The sequence below is a fragment of the Corylus avellana genome, chromosome 4, assembly GCF_965113065.1.
Source record: "Corylus avellana chromosome 4, dhCorAvel1.hap1.2, whole genome shotgun sequence".
Taxonomy (NCBI): domain Eukaryota; kingdom Viridiplantae; phylum Streptophyta; class Magnoliopsida; order Fagales; family Betulaceae; genus Corylus; species Corylus avellana.
In genome coordinates, this window is record NC_142493.1 from 11,077,100 (window position 1) to 11,094,928 (window position 17,829).

Here is a 17,829-nt window from a genome sequence, read left to right on the forward strand (position 1 = left end):
TGAATCGATAGATTTTTCTCCATGTTGGTCCTTATCCATGTTTGATTATCTCATGAGTGGAGATGCAGCTATGATAATGTGCATTTATAATTTTTCTTTCGAACGGAAACAAAACTAAACATGTGAAAATGGAAAAAGAAACATAATCTTTCATCAATGACACCTAAACCACCCCAATAATCATGACGGACTCCAAAATCACACTTTCAAATACCCCGTTAGTTGTGAACAAAGATACCAACCTTAACTGGAGAAATATGTCATAAAAGAAGAAAACTCCAGGAAGAGACTGAAAAAAGTGTCCCGATTCGGAACTCCAAAAATGCTCTGTCATAGAATACTGCACAAAACTGTTGATGGTGCATCTCAGGCATATAGTAGATCTAATCAATAAAATAAAAGAATAAGATTTTGTCATCTTCGATTTACTTAATGTCAGTGTATATAGTAGCTAGGGACCACCTAACAAATTTATAAGAAAAGTATAAAGATTCCTGCTGATTTCGAAACAACAGTCACAAAGACTATAAGATAACACCAAAATTCTTCTACAAGATGTTCAAGAGTACCACAATGGTTCCTCGTCATCAATATATATATATATATGATTCTGATTACGACTATCAACAATGTGGGAAATCCATAAGATTTTACAATATATTCAATGATCTGATAAAACAACGTCATTCCTTAAATGAGTTAAGCACATGATGATTTTATAAAAAACTCCATAGACAATTTAGATACAGTGTGTTACAGCAGCCCAAGATCTACAATCATCATAAACTTTTCAGATAATGATTGTATGTTCTTGTATTTAATTCAAATATTAAATTTATGTCACTGCTTTGTTTTCACAATATAAACATCAAAATTAATAAACGAAAAAAAGAAATTTCTATAAATAGGAAAAGATCATTCAGCATTTGTTTATGAAACCTCAAAGACAGAAACATAACAAGAACATAATACCAACCTTGATGAAATATTGGTGCATACCATTTGGTGTTTCGAACAAATTTTGATTAAAGGGTTGCTTATTTACCTAAAAAAATAATAGAAAATGTTAATTATTTAATAGACGCTTAACATTCTGAACTATATAACTATTTCACTTTTGTTTTGGCAATTCTTGTAATATTAGGAGGAAGAAAGACGAGAAGAAATGAGTAAATAAAAGTTGACATATAGAAAATGCAAAAGGTTGCATTCATCAGAATTTTCAAAAGCCAGATTCGATTCAATACAGCAGTTTCATATGATACAGCCTATGCACTTCCTTTTTTACAGAAAACCTTCAATAAGAAACAGTGTTCCTGGCTTTTATTCAATTTGAAGCAGTATGACATTAATGCAATATAGAATACTTTCAGCATTTATAAACATGTAAACAGCTATGCAGGAGAAGAAAGAAACAATTACCCATCAAGGGGATTTACCAAGCAAGGAAAGTAGTCACCAAAAGCTAATTTGTTGATCCTGTGACTGATATACATCATGCACAAGGATACTAAAATTCCATAAAAGAAGACTTTGTTTAAAACAAAGCATTTTGTTGGTGCCAAGGTAATCTTACATTATAACTACCCTGTTGGAAACCCAGCAAATCGTGTCCTTCAACTTTTTGTGAAAGGATAAATCTCAACAAGTCAGCAATCTCATGTTTCAAGGTAGGCTGAATGACAGCCCACCTCTTCCATGTTTCCTGCACTTCCAGATTTTCTGCAACAATTGCTGCTCTTCTCAGTCGACAGCCCAAGGTAGAAGTCCTCTCAATTCCATATTTGGATTTTACTTTTATCACCCACATCTAACTTTTCTACCTTGTCCTTATTGTGATTCTCTTGTAGCTTTTGTGGTTATAAATATAAGAACAACCACTCTGTTCTTGGCAAGCAACCAAAACAGAGCTTCTCCTAAATCTTTCACATTTGGCTGCTGAAAGCTTTCCCAATGCAAAATAAAACTATCCAGCGACTTTATTTACTTCAATCGGCCCATGAATATTACATCCTTCACCTTCCTGTCCTTTATCTTTTGGATAAAACACACTCGAAGCCTTTAGATGACGACAAAAAGTGAAGTTCACTGTACACAAGTTATACTACGAATTTCTGTATCTAGAATTCGTCGTAGTGTGCTAAGAGAGTCTGTGACATAGAGAGTATGTTCTCTCTCTTAGAGTGATCGTTTGTTGATTGTTGAAGTGAAGTCAACCGGAGTTCCGGTGAAGGGAAATCACGTAGAAGGATTGTGTCAGCTGTCTCTGAAAAGGGCTACTGCGGTAGAAGGCAAGTGGGTCGCTTGTCTTATACAAGATCGTGTCAATTGCAAAGGTTTTGTAAGTGTGAACGTCTTGTAATCCTTTATTGTTTTACTTTTAAAGAGTTCTCTAATTGGTTTCCTCTTCGTAATCAAAATATTTGTGTTATTTATTGTTTATTGTTTCATATATTTTTGGTTGTTTATTAATTGTTAGGTCAGATCTATTTCCGCATAACATTGTGTGAAACACCTATATATTCAGAATAGGTGTCGTTTGGAGTCGTATATAGAATTTTCAGTTCTCAATTTGTCTTCATCATCTAGATGGTTCTAACTTGGATGTCAAGTTCATTCATCTAGATGGTTTTAACTTTGGCAATAAATAGCCAAGGGGCCTTATGCCTCAAACATGATTGATGATGATCAACAACAACACATCAGAAGAGAAGCCAGGAGAGGAGAGTTTCAGTTATACTCCAGAGAGAGTCTTAAGAAAAGAGTTTTAATACACCACTGAGAGTGTATATTAGTTTCAACAGAGGTTGTTTCTCTTTATATTATTTTACTCTTGTATTAACTCAAGTTTTGCATAACTTGAGTAAACACCACTGTAACAAGTTATTTATAATGGATTGATCGGAGTTAATCCCGTGTATGTAGGTGAACTGCTCAACTACATAAATACTGTGTGTTGATCTCTTGCATTTATTATTCTATTATTATTTTGTAGAGTTTGCATAATCATTGATTCAAGGGTGTGTCCATCCCTAATACTTTTAGCAGACTAGCAGGCCTGCTTTGCTTTGGATGAATTTTTGGATGCTAGTGCATCACAAAAACAATAGAAAAAGGGATTAAGAGAATTTTTTTTTTTTTAAAAAAAAAAGTTACATTTTTAATAAGTACACGAAATATCATTGAAAAACGCAAAAGCCGCAACCAAAGTAGACAAAATGGTTAAGAAAATCAAGAAACTAAGAAATTAAGATGAAGAGCACATGCAGATGCCCAGTGGAAAGACTTCTGAAAAAAAAAAAACTTTAGTTCTACCATCAAAACTAAGTTCACTGCTGTATCTTGAGGACAGCCGCACGTCCCTTTCCAACAAATAAGAAAATCCACTAGTCTGTTACTGTTAGGCATAATTGAGGCTAATCCAACACAGCTGAAAATAGCATTCCATAAGACATGGGCAATCTCGATGATCCAGAAACTCCCTACCCCTCTTACACTTAAAAATGTCTTTCATTGGAAGAGAAAACGCAAGATAGGTAGTGTCAATGGATGAAATTGTTGGGTTTTGGCCCCAAAAGAGAAGGATGGGTTCAATGGGTATGCAGGCTAAACAGAGTATCAATGGATGAATTTGATGTTTTATTTTCCCTTTTTATTATTGTAGGGTTTTTTTTTTTTTTTGTAATTTCACATAGGGGCTGACATTGGGTAATTGCTTGACCATTTTATTGGGACTATGGCTTTGGCAAAGGAGTGGACCGGAAAGAGGACCCAAAAACCCAAAACCTCAAAAAATTCTTCTCAAAATCAACTCCAACATTCTTACTTTTTACATCACATCAATAACTTTTTATTACTATTTAAATAAATTAAAAAAAAAAATCACTACAAACAAAGCTTTTTTTTTTTTTTTTTTTTTTTCACTTCAATTAAATCTGTTATAGTTCCAATCCACTTCCTTTTTCAAGTCCTTTGGCAAACACACACTACTACTTCCTTGCTCATTCATCTACTATTGGACATATATCGTACGTTCAACTAGTTAAAGGTTAGCTTTCTTATTTTAAGACACTTCATGTGTTAGACTGGTGGTTCTTACAGGAACAAAGTACCCGTATGCAAAATGCGTAAAATGTCTTTATTAGCATGAGTTTTAGTCATAATGAATGTATATTGAATTAAATAATATACAATAAGGTATTTCCTCTATGTCTCTGTCACATAAACAAATATAACTAATCGAAACAAGTTCTTTCAAGAATACATTGAGGTTGAGCAGTAAAGTCACAAGTTTTATAGTAATAGAACCAAAGCTTTTCATCTATTTCTTCATTCCAAATTTGACAATAATATTTTTCGGTGCCATCTTCAGCGGCGTAAGTGAGATATAGGAGATGCATATCATATCTATACCTAGTTACTAGTAGAAGAGTGGCACATTTAATGCACAAGCGGAACCCAGAACTAGTGCAATCAAATGTCTTGGCGTCACCAGGTCTTTGACCATGCCAAGCATTGCACTCTAGTTAGTAAAATCTACTAAGGAAGAACCAGTGCCGGTGACCTTTTATGTTTAAAGGCTGCTCTATGCACGTTGTTTGAGTTTGGAAACCTTATTTTGGCTCCATTTTGATCACCATTTCCTAGTAATTTGTTTTGTTGGGTATATTGTCTCATCAGTAATTGTTAACATATATTTTCATATTTTTCAATCTGTTTATGAATAGTCCATTCATCTGTTTCCAATAGTTAAGGTGTACTAGGATAGAAGAGGTTTAGAGAATTGGGAGAATAGAATAATAGGAATATAGTGGAAATTCATAGAAAATGGGAAGCTCATACTTGTGGTGTTGTCCCCTCATAAAATAATTATATACTTTGTTCAAATGGAATTTATCCTGTCAGATTGTAAGCAGGACCCACAAGGAAATTTTTGATGCACTTTTATACATATTAGGCTTTGTATTGAAAAAAAAAATAATGAAAATGGGTGCATGTGGTTATAAAAGGAACAAATAAGTAGCTTGTGCTCTGATCTCTCTCTCTCTTCCAGAAACTTGAAGAGAGCCTCCCCCTTGTATCTCTGGCCATCTAGTGGGGAGGGAGTCACGGCTCCCTCCTCCCACATTTTTCCCCCTATTCCCCTCTTCCTCTTTCCCCCTCCCTTTCTTGCTGCCTCTTCAAAGGTCTTATCCGCCTCTTCGGAGGTCCTATCCACCTCTTTGGAGGTCCAGTCTCCCCCCTCGAAGGTCCAATCTTTGCAAAAAAGCACCACCAGCCCATTCTCCATCGCCAGCCACCCGGTTTCAGCACCATACCGTCGTCCTCCACCTTGGATATGCAAACTCTTTGAAGTTTTTGGATTTTATTTTTTCAAAATCAGACCTGTAAATTTCAGGAAGCCACACCCAAAGACACGTCACTCCACCAGGATCCTGGGTCTCTCACCTTTTCACTGCCATCAGCCGTACCACCACATGCCGGCGCGTGGCCCACACACGCCTGAGAGTAGATCTTACTCTCCAGCGCGTGTATCACATGCGCTGTCGCGTGGAGCGCCTTTCGCAGCGCGTGCAAGCTTTCGCTGCCCCTCCACCCTGCTGCTGGCCTCTTTTGGCGTTCCCCACCATCCCCCTGGCAACCTACGCCGACGCGTGTTCCTCACGCGCCGACAGTAGGGCCTCCGCCCTTCCGCCTCGTGTGTTGCTATTTTTTGGGCTTAGAATTTTTTATTTTTTTTTTCTGCTTTCTTTCTTGTATTTAAATTTCTTTTTGTTATTGTGTTGCTTTCTGTTTAACCTGAACCGGTTGGGCTTCAAACTCTGTGTCTGTGTAGGGTATCTTTTTTCCACCAGTTGGATCTCCTTTCAGTTCATAGAGGTGTGACGTCGGGCAGTAGTAAGATTGTTCTGACAGCGTATAATAGCAGTAGAAACTAAGAATTGAAGATTGAGAAGGAAATTCAGGAAGAGAGAAAATAACAAATAGGGAAAAGAAAGTCTCTAACTACCCCAGATAAACAAACAGAGAAATAACTCTAAAAGACTTATTTAATTGATAATATAAACTGCATTCTTAAAATAACAAAGACTAGATGCCTTTATATAGGCTAGGTACCTCCTAAATTAACAAGGAAAAGGAAAATCAAACCTAACTCGAAAAGGAAAACAAATCCTAATAGGAAAGGAAAAACATAATCCATATTAGAAAAAAGAAAATATAATCCTGATGGAAAAGGAGAAATTCAATCTTTTAAATAACAGTTTTCTCAATTTTCTCCTGCATCAAGGTGCTAGTACTCTATCGGGATTGGGTTTTTAAAAGTAAACCAAATCAGTTGGGCCTCAGACTTTGTGTCTGTGATGGAAACCTTTTTTCCATTGTTCTTTTTCTACTTAATCTTCACAGTTTCTTTGGGAACTTGTCAATATTTAAGTTTTTAGGAGTTTTCTTACCCTAGATGGTTTTATCCATCATTGAGCGCCACGACTTTTATCGCCTGCATTCGCTAGTGCCTTTGATGGAACCCCACAACTAATAATAGAAATTTATTGATAATAATGACTCCTTTCGGGTAGGAGAGACCACAATAACTCATTTCAGGTAGGAGAGACCACAATTGAATCCAATTAGGGTTGGAAACAAACCACAAACAAGCTTTTGCTTAATAATTCTTTATTGAAAATAAACTACAACTACTATCCCCTATTTATAAGATAAGAAATCCAAGTAAAAGAAGGACTATAAAGACTAATTAATAAAGGACTCCAACATAAACTAGGACTTGGAATATAGACTCCTTATTGTACTAGCAGACCTTTCTCCTTGTCCCAGAAGAACAAGTAGACAAATCCCTTGCTTCTCAACCCTCAGTTTTTTCTTGTTTATGTTTTTCCTTTGAAATTCCCAACAATTTCCAGCATACCCAAAAAATTTAGACCCATTATTTCTTGAAAACTCGGATCTTCAAACTAGGGATCACCAAATTTTCATAAGATTCACAAACATAAAATACTGTATAGGGTACTGTTCATAATACTGTTCGATGGTACTGTTCATACAGCATCGTGGGTACTGTTCACATAGCGTTGTGTGGGTCATTTACTTTTATATATGTATGACAATCTCCTTGTATGCTTTCTGCACTGTAGAGCCCTGTTGACGATATTAATATGATTATATGCTGTTGTTGAACATTTACAATGCTGATATTGTGAAGGGAATTTATGTCCTTCAAAGTCATGGAATCTCATCTTTTGCTTATATTCTACATTTGGCACTTACATGGTAGTTTACTTGTGTTGGTCAACAGCATACAGTGACCTAGCAGATGGTTGTGGTCTTCTGAAGGTGGGAGGATCAGATTATCGTGGAAGAGGTGGGAATGGTGAGTCTGAACTAGGAAGTGTGAACCTTCCAGTATTGGCTACTCATGACTTCCTAAAGGTAGCTCGGCCAATCTGGTGTCGTGCCATCCGGGACATTTTAGAGAGTTATGCCGAAGAGCCTTCGGATTCGAATCTAGCAAAGATTACAAGATTTGGGAGGACCCGGATTTTTAAAAGGGGCTCCCCCATGAGTTGCAGCAAGGACTTAATCAATCGTTGCTTGTCTTTATGGTTGACCAATGAAGAGAGGCAAAATGCAGAGTTTGAAGCCATTAGGCTGAAGCTTTCCAATATCTCTATTAACCAGCTGGAGGACTTCTAGTTCCTATTGAGAGTAAATAGTTGTGAGTTGTTTCTCTGTACTAATTTTCTTCCTAGGCCATGATATCCATCTTGTTTCTCAAATCCAATTTCACCTTCTCATTTTTGGCATTTCTGCTATTAACTAATTGTTTCTCTTCGAGATAGATATGTCTAGAAGAGGAGATATTACCTTGAAGAATCTAACCAAGACACGAAAACAGATGATTGTTTTGTTTGCTACTTTGTTGATATAAAGTTGGATTTTAGGGCTTTTTTATTTTTATTTTTATTTTTATTAATGAGATTCAATTTGAGTTTTTACTTAAATAAAAGCTTGTTTAGGCCAGCTATCCTACCCCCCCCCCCCCCCCCCTCTTTTATTGTCACATCATTACAGTTATTGTTGCTTCCTAGGACAATGTTCTTTCAAATTTGACACGCGAAAATTGAGTCTTTCTTAAAAATATTGTTAACTGATTAACTTTGGCAAGGCAAATGGGTTTGCCTTTGTGGGTCAGATGCCTTTCATTATTTATTTATTTTTTAATTTAATGTTTGGTTAAATAAAATTATGGTGTTGTTAACTTATTTCATTCAATTTTATTGTTATCTTTCATCTTGTAAGCACTTGTCTTTCATTCTAAATATTTTTAATCTCAACTTAATATATTATATATGTTAATTTTCTCATCCATTTTTTTGTTCTTTTTTGTTCAACTACATTTAGTGACCAATAAGGATGATCTTGAGTATGCATGATGTTGTTAGGATTAATGTTAGGGTTGGTGCCCTATGAATCATTTTGAATTTGATTTTATTTGTATAAAAATCCTTCTGTTTGTTAGACTTATTTTGTTGGGGAAATTGTCATTCATGAGATGGATTCAAGGCATTGAGTACGATTAATCTAAAACAATTTAAATCACAATCTCCTTATAACTTGTAAATTTGAGTTGATAGTCAATGATAAAATTGAGCATTTTTTATGGTGAAGACTTGACATATCAATACTATATGATAGAATGGTTTGTGTTGATCATTGAAAGTGATTCTTCTAGTTCATATATATGTTGATGCATTTAGAATGCATTGAAATGAACCACCATAAGAATGTGTTCTACAAATTGCTGTCACCTAAATGCATTTCTTATATCTACTTACTACAAGCAAAAGGGTCTTTAGTGACCAAACAATTAGCGACGACACCAAAGTCGCCTCTAATAGTGGACGCTAAATACAAAAAAAAAAAAAAAAAAAAAGATTGGTATTTAGCAGCTACCTAAATAGTAGCAACAACATGTTGCCACTATTGAGACTCATCAGCGGCGACTATCAGAGGTCGCCGCTGTTAACCCCTCATTAGTGGCGACATTAGGTTGCTGCTAATAAGTTTCAATCAGCGGCGACACATTGTCGCCGCTATTGAGTGCCAAACAGCGGTGATAGCTGGTGTCGCCGCTGATGAGTAGTCAATAGCAGCGTCATTTTTGTCACCGCTATTGACTTCATAAAAATTAAAAAAAATATTTAAAAAATCATTTGCATTGACATTATGTCGCCGCTAATGGGGGTCAACATCGGCTACTACTTACGGTCGCCGCTAAAGAGGGGTCAATAGCGGCGACTACATTGTCACTGCTAACGACATTAGAAAAAATTAAAAAACAAATTGAAAGGCTCATTAGTGGCAAGCCTGTAGTCATCGCTACTGACCCCTCATCAGCGGCGACGTTGCCCACTAGCGGTGATAGTGAGTGTCGCTGCTAATGGTCTTGAAGAAAAAAAACTATTAAATAATAAAGCAAAAAAAAATAATAATAAATAAATAAATAAATTTTGGGGCAATGCTATTGACCATACATACATAATAAAAAAAAGTTATTTCCCAAAAATTTACCTCCAATTATATGTCATTATTTCTATTATATTAATTATTGGTACTAATTGAAAATATTATTAATCTTGAGGGAATAGTAGACTTAGATATGAAATAATAATCACTTTGATTTACTAATCACTACAAAAAAAATGTAATATTAGTGACGTGACAAATGTTCACTAATTTTTGCCACATCACCATGTGGTGATGTGGCAATTTCTGACTTGTTAATAAAAACTTTGTTAATGTGTCACTTTTAACAGGTCACCGAATGGTGACGTGTTAAACTTGCCACGTTACCAAAATATGAGATGTCAAAATGACAGGTCATATTTTAGAAACGTGTCTCTTTGGCACGTTACGAAATGGTAACGTGTCAAAATGACATGTTACCAATTGGTAATGTGCAAAAAAGACACGTTACCGATTGGTAACGTGTCATTTTGACATGTTACCAAAAGAATGATGTGTCAAATTGACATGTTACTAAAGAATGACGTGTCATATGTATTGACACGTCACCATTTTGTAAATATTTAATTAATTAACTCAACTATTAAATGCTCGCTTGTTTAACGTTCGCTGAAATACTAGCGCGAGTTGAAAACAAAATTAAGAAAATTAGAAATTATTACCAAGCTTGCATATGTATTGCATTCATGCAATAGAACAAGTTTAACATTTGTTTAACACACCCATATAAAACTAGGCTCGATCGTTTACCGTTCGCAAATAATATTAGCATGACTAGTATATATAATTTACTATATATACACATAATAACAAGTTCTAGTAATATATATAATTAAGTACTATGCATTAATAATTTGGTATTCTATATTATTTTTTAAGTATCTAATTAATAATTTATTAAGTATTTGCTTAATTATAATTAAGTAACAGTAAGTACCATGTGCTTACTGTTACTTAATTAGTAAATCCAAATTCCAAATATATACTTAATAAATAATTATATAGTACTTATATATATGGATCCATTCCATATATTTATAGACTAAATTTAATATAAATTGGTGCATGTAGTACTTATTCACGATCGATACATACCCTTATAAAACTCGGCAAAAGCTTGTTTATCGTGCGCCCCAATATTTTTTTTATTTTTGTAATGAAGAAAGAAAATTAGAATAACTTTTATATATATCGAGGATATATATATTACCTACGAGCTCAACCCTAGATCATCATCTTCTTATGACATTCTAAAAAATTAGAAAGCTATATGGTTGGCTAAATCATCAACTTGCTTAGGGTGCCCCTAAGGCCCTAAGGTTTACAAATTACAACCTATAGAACACGTTTATATAGAACACGTTTATTACAGATTACAAATTACAACTTACGAGGCATATAATTGCATGCAGTCCATAACCTATAGTTGACACGTTTATCACAGCCCTGAGAATTCCGAACTACGTAACTAATAGCTTGGCCCTAAGTTTTTTACAATTGTAAAAGAAACAGGTTAATTATTAAAAAACTATGCCATCCAATGCACTGTAGAACTATATATGAACAATAAGAATACTACACCAAATTTGGAAATCATAGCACAATAAGAATATTATATCAAATTAACATTAACATATATTATTAAGTATTTGTCAAAAGAATATGTCAACGTATATTAATTATTAGGGGTAACTTCACTTACCCCCCCCATACTTTCACCCTTTTTGCAGACACCCCCCCATTGTTCAAAACCTCTCACTTACGTGTATCAAAGTCTGAGTTTCGTTCACTTTGGCCCTTCCGTTAGGATTTTCTGTGAAATCCTAACGGAAGGGGTCGCACGTGCCGCGCACGTGCGAAAGAATTATTGGAAGCCCCGTTTTACCCCGGATGCGACCACGTGTACAAACACGTTTAGGGTTTTTTTAAGAAAATCACGAAAACTCGAAATTGAAAAACGATTTGGATAGCGTCTTCGTGAAGAACACAGGCCGACGACCACTGACCTTCGTCAACCCACCCAGTACCAGATTTAAATCGCGATTCCACCCAAATAAACCAACCCTAAATCGCGATTCCACCCAACCCAAAATCGCGATTCCACCCAACCCTAAATCGCGATTCCACCCAACCCTAAATCGTGATTCCACCCCGTGCCTATCTCGTGTAGTTGCGTTGGAAGATTTGCCCGTAAGCCGTCTTCTTCGTCTCTGCCATCTTTTCCAGGTATAGTCCCTTTTGTCAAATGATTTTGGTTGTTTTATATGTTGGTATGCCGAGTCGTCGACCATTGTGGTCCCCTTTTCCGTATGCCGAGTTTCACATTGTGGTCCCCTTTATTGTCGAATGTTGTCTATTTGTGGGTTGTCTATTTGTGGGTCATATGGTTTTATTGTCAAAAGTCTGTCAAATAAAAAACGATTTGTGTACTGGTGGGTTGAATAAAGTGGGTGTCCACTTTCTTTGGTCAAATTGATGCTAGCAAAATGTTGGGTGTCCATTTTCCATTTTTAAATTGGCTACTGTCGGTTGAAGAAAGTTGACTGTCTGTTAGGGTTTGCTTTAGCAAAAAAGTCACTGCATATTTAGGGTTTAGCAATAATTAAGTCCATACTTAGAGTTAAATTATCACTGTTTGAGTGCTGTTGTTCACTGCAAAAAGGCACTGCATATTTAGGGTTTAGCAATAATTAAGTCCATACTTAGAGTTAAATGTGATTTTTTTAATTGTTGTTGTTCACTGCAAAAAGGCACTGCATATTTAGGGTTTAGCAATAATTAAGTCCATACTTAGAGTTAAATTCTCACTGTTTGATTGTTGTTGTTCACTGCAAAAAGGCACTGCATATTTAGGGTTTAGCAATAATTAAGTCCATACTTAGAGTTAAATGTGATTTTTTTAATTGTTGTTGTTCACTGCAAAAAGGCATTGCATATTTAGGGTTTAGCAATAATTAAGTCCATACTTAGAGTTAAATTCTCACTGTTTGATTGCTGTTGTTCACTACAAAAAAAGTCACTGCATTTTTAGGGTTTAGCAATAATTAAGTCCATACTTAGAGTTAAATGTGATTTTTTTAATTGCTGTTGTTCACTGCAAAAAGGCACTGCATATTTAGGGTTTAGCAATGATTAAGTCCATACCTAGAATATTCTGGATGCTTTAGCCAAAAGTCACTGCATACTTATGGTTTAGCAATAATAGTATGCATTCTTAATGGTTTATTTCTCACTGTTTGATTGCTTTTTAGGCTTTAGGGTTTGTAAGCTTTAGGGTTTGTTTTAGTTTAATGCTTTTTTGGAATATTCTGCATGCTTTAGCTAAAGCTCACTGCATACTTAGGGTTTGCGTACTTAATGGTTTATTTCTCACTGTTTGATTGCTGTTTAGGGTTTAGGGTTTGTTTGTTTAATGCTTCGTTGGAATATTCTGCATGCTTTAGCCAAAGCTCACTGCATACGTAGGGTCACTCAATGGTGTATTTTGTTGCTTCCTTTTTTTGTGTTCTGTAAATATATGTTGCATTTTGTTTAATGCTTTTTGCATCCTGTCTCAATGTGGCAGGCCGCATAATGGCGAGTGACATATTGCTGTTTGAGGTCCATTACAATGGTTACTTCAATAGGGCGAATAGGTGTACGTATGTGGGTGGGTTTGTTCATAATCATTCGGTTCATGATGTACATAAGATGTCTTTCTTGGATATTGAGGAAATATGTAAGGAGTATGGGTATAGGTTTGGTGACCTCATTCACTACAAGATACCTGATACGTCTTTAGATGAAGGATTAAGGCTGATATCATCTGATCATGATGTAAATGAAATGGTTTCACACCATTTAGGGCATGGGCTAGCTGAGTTGTATTTGGTTTCATTTGATGCTGTTAATGTAGATGCGGTAGATGACAATGCAGAAGAGGATGAAGAATATGAGAGGACTGTTGTATATAAGAAGGATGCTTTCTGGGACGAGGTTCTTAGCGTAGATACTGATGCTGAGTCATCAGATGGGGAGGAGCATGTGGAGTCAGAAAGGGTGGGGGGTTCGGGTGTTGTTGATGATGAAGCAGGGTTTAGGGGTGAGGAAGATGGGGGTGAGGAAGATGGTAGTGAGGAAGCTGGGGGTGAGGAAGATGGTAGTGAGGAAGCTTGGGGTGAGGAAGCTGGGGGTGAGGAAGCGGGGGGTGAGGAAGCTGGGGGTGGACATGTGGAAGAAATAGGGGGGGAAGATGATGAAGCTGATAGTGAAGATCTTTGTCCGAGTGACATACTTAGGTTGCCCGCTCCCAGTGCTAGTGACGATGAAGAAACATCAAGTCGTCGTGATGTCACCAAAAGAATTCCATTTACCAAAGAAGAGATGCAAAATCCAGTGTTGCAAATAGGTCATGTGTTTGGTGATGCGGTGCAGTTTAGAAAAGCGGTGAAGCAAGCAAATATTTTAAAGGGGAAGGATTTAGAGTTCCCAAGAAATGAAACCAAGAAGGTTATAGCTCGTTGCAAAGACAAGAAATGTAAGTACAGGGTTTATGGGAAGAAGTTAAGGGATGAGTCCACATTTCTCTTGGTGTCAATGTACCCAAGACACTCATGCACTAGAAGATACAAGAATCACATGATTAACTCAGCTTGGATAGCTGAATGGTGCATGGACTCATTCAGAAACCAGCCAAACCTGCCTATAGACGTTTTGCAGAAACAGGTCAAAGCTAAGTGGAATGTAGATGCCCATGTTAGCTCATTGTATAGGGCAAGGAAGAAGGCGCAACAAAAAATTTATGGGAAGTTGGATGAGCAATACCATCGGTTATGGGATTACTGTGCAATGGTTAGGAAGACCAATGTGGGTAGCTGTTTAATTCTTATGGTTGAGAGACCAATGCCCGAGGTCCCATGTAGGTTTCAGAGGTTATATGTATCGTTCGCAGCAATGAAGACAGGTTTCTTACAAGGGTGTAGACCAGTGATAGGTGTAGATGCATGCTTCCTGAAGGGTAGGTACAAGGGCCAGTTAATGGCTGCTGTTGGGAGGGATGCCAACAATAGTATGTATCCACTGTCCATTGCGGTTGTAGAAGCAGAGACCAAGGACAGCTGGACTTGGTTTTTGGAGGCACTTATATCTGATCTTGGCCCAGCACCAGCACAAGGGTGGACTTTTATATCTGATCGACAAAAGGTAATTATACTTGTGTGCATAATGTCTAACATTTAACTTACTTGTATGAATAATGTCTGACCTATTTTATCTTACCATATGTGCAGGGCCTAGTACCAAGCCTCGAACAAGTTTGTCCCACAGCTGAGCACCGTACATGTGTGAGACACCTGTATGCCAATTTTAGAAGTGCCGGTCACAAGGGGCTATTGCTAAAGGACTTGCTTTGGACTGCTGCATCATCTTATACCCAGACAGATTTTCATTATGCGATGGAAGAGATGAAGAAAGTAAGTGAGCCTGCTTATGATTACTTGGCAAAGATTGATCCCAGTAGTTGGTGTAGGGGATGGTTCAATACCATGGCCAAGTCTGACCTGGTACACAACAATTGTGCTGAGTGTTTCAACTCATGGATCCTGAAGTACCGTGAATTGACAATAATGTCAATGTTGGAAGGGATTAGGAATAAATTAATGAGGAGGTATGTAAGGAAAAGGGAGTTGATTGCTGCAATGGAGGATGGTAGTTTAGGGCCAAAAATAAAGGCCAAGTTGGAGAAGGAAGAGGATGGTGCCAGTCATTGTTGGTGCACATATGCCGGCGATGGCATTTTTGAGGTCGAATGTGAGGGCAAACGACTTGCAGTCAGTGTGGCGGGCAGAACATGTGGGTGTAGGAAATGGGACGTCACTGGGATACCATGCAGTCATGCCATATCAGCCATCTTATACCATGGTGGCAACCCAATAGATTATCTCAGTGACTACTATTGTAAAGACAAGTACCTGAAGACATATCAGCCCATCATCTATCCCGTGCCCAGTGAAGAGCAATGGCCTAGGAGCAATCAACCGATTATCGAACCACCAAAGGCAAGGATAGCTCCTGGGAGACCTAGGAAGGTAAGAGTGAGAGGGGCTGAGGAGCTAAAAAATCCAAACGCCATCAGAAGGGGGGGAACCAAAAATCAGTGTGGGCACTGTAAGAAATGGGGTCACAACAAGAGAACATGCACTACAAGGCTGAGGCAAGATGATAGAAGAGAACAAGTACGAGAGTACTACAGATCCACTGCTGGAGTTGATTGGAATCTTGATATGGTAATTTTTAACTGCATACCCTCTTGTTATGGTCTTTGTGAAATTGTCTTACTAATGGTTATTTCATAATCATTTTTTATGTTATTTTGTAGTTGGATGAGCCATCTAATGCCGCATCAGGAAGTCGAAGCAAAAGACAAAGGGGAGGTCAAGCAACTGATGTTGGTAGTAGCCATGATGTAAGGCTTGTTTGTTTATTGTAGGTTCGGATTTTAATTTGATAGTAAAAACAAAATGTGACATAATCTTTTTTATAAAAATATGTAGGTTGTTCATACTACTCCCCAACCAAGTGCACAACCAACTGCTCCAACTCAACTTCGCGCATCCCAAAGACGAGCCCCACCTGAGCATCGTAATAGCCAATCCAATGTAAGGCTTGGAGTATTTAGTGTTTGTGTTGTTTGTGAAACTGCATACCCTGTTGTTGTGTCTCATTTAGGATTGTGAATGTAAGGCTTGGAGTATTTAGTGTATGTGCTGTTTGTGAAATTATTGAAGCTGTTGTTGTGTCTCATTTAGGATTGTGAATGTAATGTAAGGCTTGGAGTATTTAGTGTATGTGCTGTTTGTGAAATTATTGAAGCTGTTGTTGTGTCTCATTTTGGATTGTGAATGTAATGTAAGGCTTGGAGTATTTAGTGTATGTGTTGTTTGTGAAATTATTGAAGCTGTTGTTGTGTCTCATTTATGATTGTGAATGTAAGGCTTGGAGTATTTAGTGTATGTGTTGTTTGTGAAATTATTGAAGCTGTTGTTGTGTCTCATTTTGGATTGTGAATGTAAGGCTTCGAGTATTTATTGTTTGTGCTGTTTGTGAAATTATTGAAGCTGTTGTTGTGTCTAATTTTGTACTGATAACAAAAATGTGCATGTGACATAATCTTTTTTCAAAAATATGTAGGTTGTTCATACTACTCCACAACCAAGTGCACAACCAACTGCTCCAACTCAGCTTCACACATCCCAAACTCGTGCCCCAACTGAACTTCGTAATAGCCAATCCAATGTAAGCCTTATTATTTAGTGTATATGCTGATTTTGAATTTATTAAAGGCATTATTAAAGAATTTGTTGTGTCTGATATTAGATTTATTATCTAATATATTATTTTGATTAAAATCTACAGGCGGGTCCTGCAGTTAGAACCAGAAGGAGATTGTTGGGGTTAGCCACAAGATCTAGAGCAGCTGGTGATTTGAGGGTAGACGCTGGTAGTGTTAGGGACCCTAACCGCAAGGGCAAGCTGGTGATCGATATCACGGGTGAGCGTACTGGACCACCGAAAATTCCAGGAGGTGGACCACTATGTGCTTGGGGACTTCCACGGGCAGGTGGTATTACCTTTAGGGTTGCCCCCCCTGATTTTGACATACCCAAATCCCAAGTGGCCCCAAGTGAAACAATTCCACCTACAGGTACACAAAATGCAAAAAGGGACAAGGGAAAGGGGAAAGGAAAGCAAAAAATATGGCAACCGTGAATGTTTCAAAGTTGGATGTAGGTTGTGAGTTAATGAATGTAACTATTTTGTGACATGAAGCCAGACAAATGTAATCCTAATATTTTGTCTTCACCATATTAGCCAATGTGGTGGCTTTCTAATATTATTAATGTAATGTAATTATTTTGTGACATGAAGATAGGGTAATGAATCTTATGTAATTATTTTGTGACATGAAGACAGGTTAAGGAATGTTATGTAATTATTTTGTGACATGCATACATGTTGTAATATTTGGTGTTCATGTTGTTTGCCAATGTGGTGGATTCTTGGATGGTAATTATTTTGGATGTTAACATTTTACAAACAATATTTTACAAGTGTTACTTGTATCGCACAAAAAAAGTCTACTATATTGTTACACAATATAGTAGGTCAATTACTTGTACGTAAATTACTTGTGTCACACAAAAAAAGTCGACAACAAAATATTTTACTTGTGTCGCACAAAAATAGTAGGTCAATATTTTACAAGTGTTACACAATATTTTACAACGGTAGGTAAATTACTTGTATCGC

At 36.8% G+C, this 17,829-nt stretch overlaps 2 protein-coding genes across 2 annotated transcripts in view; one reads left to right on the forward strand and one right to left on the reverse strand.

The window, feature by feature from the left end:
* LOC132179641 (uncharacterized) overlaps positions 1 to 17,829 on the reverse strand; it is a 129,801-nt gene that overhangs the window by 57,374 nt on the left and 54,598 nt on the right. The gene's annotated exons all lie outside the window — the stretch shown is intronic.
* Positions 14,410 to 17,289, forward strand: LOC148586289 (uncharacterized). The gene is made up of 6 exons (XM_088515192.1): positions 14,410 to 14,724; positions 14,811 to 15,806; positions 15,899 to 15,985; positions 16,074 to 16,178; positions 16,711 to 16,815; positions 16,936 to 17,289. The coding sequence occupies exons 1-6, from the start codon at positions 14,410 to 14,412 to the stop codon at positions 17,287 to 17,289; spliced, it is 1,962 nt and encodes a 653-aa protein (XP_088371318.1).

What these genes read in the sequence shown, in the direction of transcription:
- LOC148586289 (XM_088515192.1), top strand. Translation starts at nt 14,410, where the DNA reads ATGGTTGAGAGACCAATGCCCGAGGTCCCATGTAGGTTTCAGAGGTTA. An exon ending in TTATATCTGATCGACAAAAG is followed by an intron (nt 14,725 to 14,810) that starts GTAATTATACTT and finishes CCATATGTGCAG; the next exon opens with GGCCTAGTACCAAGCCTCGA. An exon ending in TTGATTGGAATCTTGATATG is followed by an intron (nt 15,807 to 15,898) that starts GTAATTTTTAAC and finishes GTTATTTTGTAG; the next exon opens with TTGGATGAGCCATCTAATGC.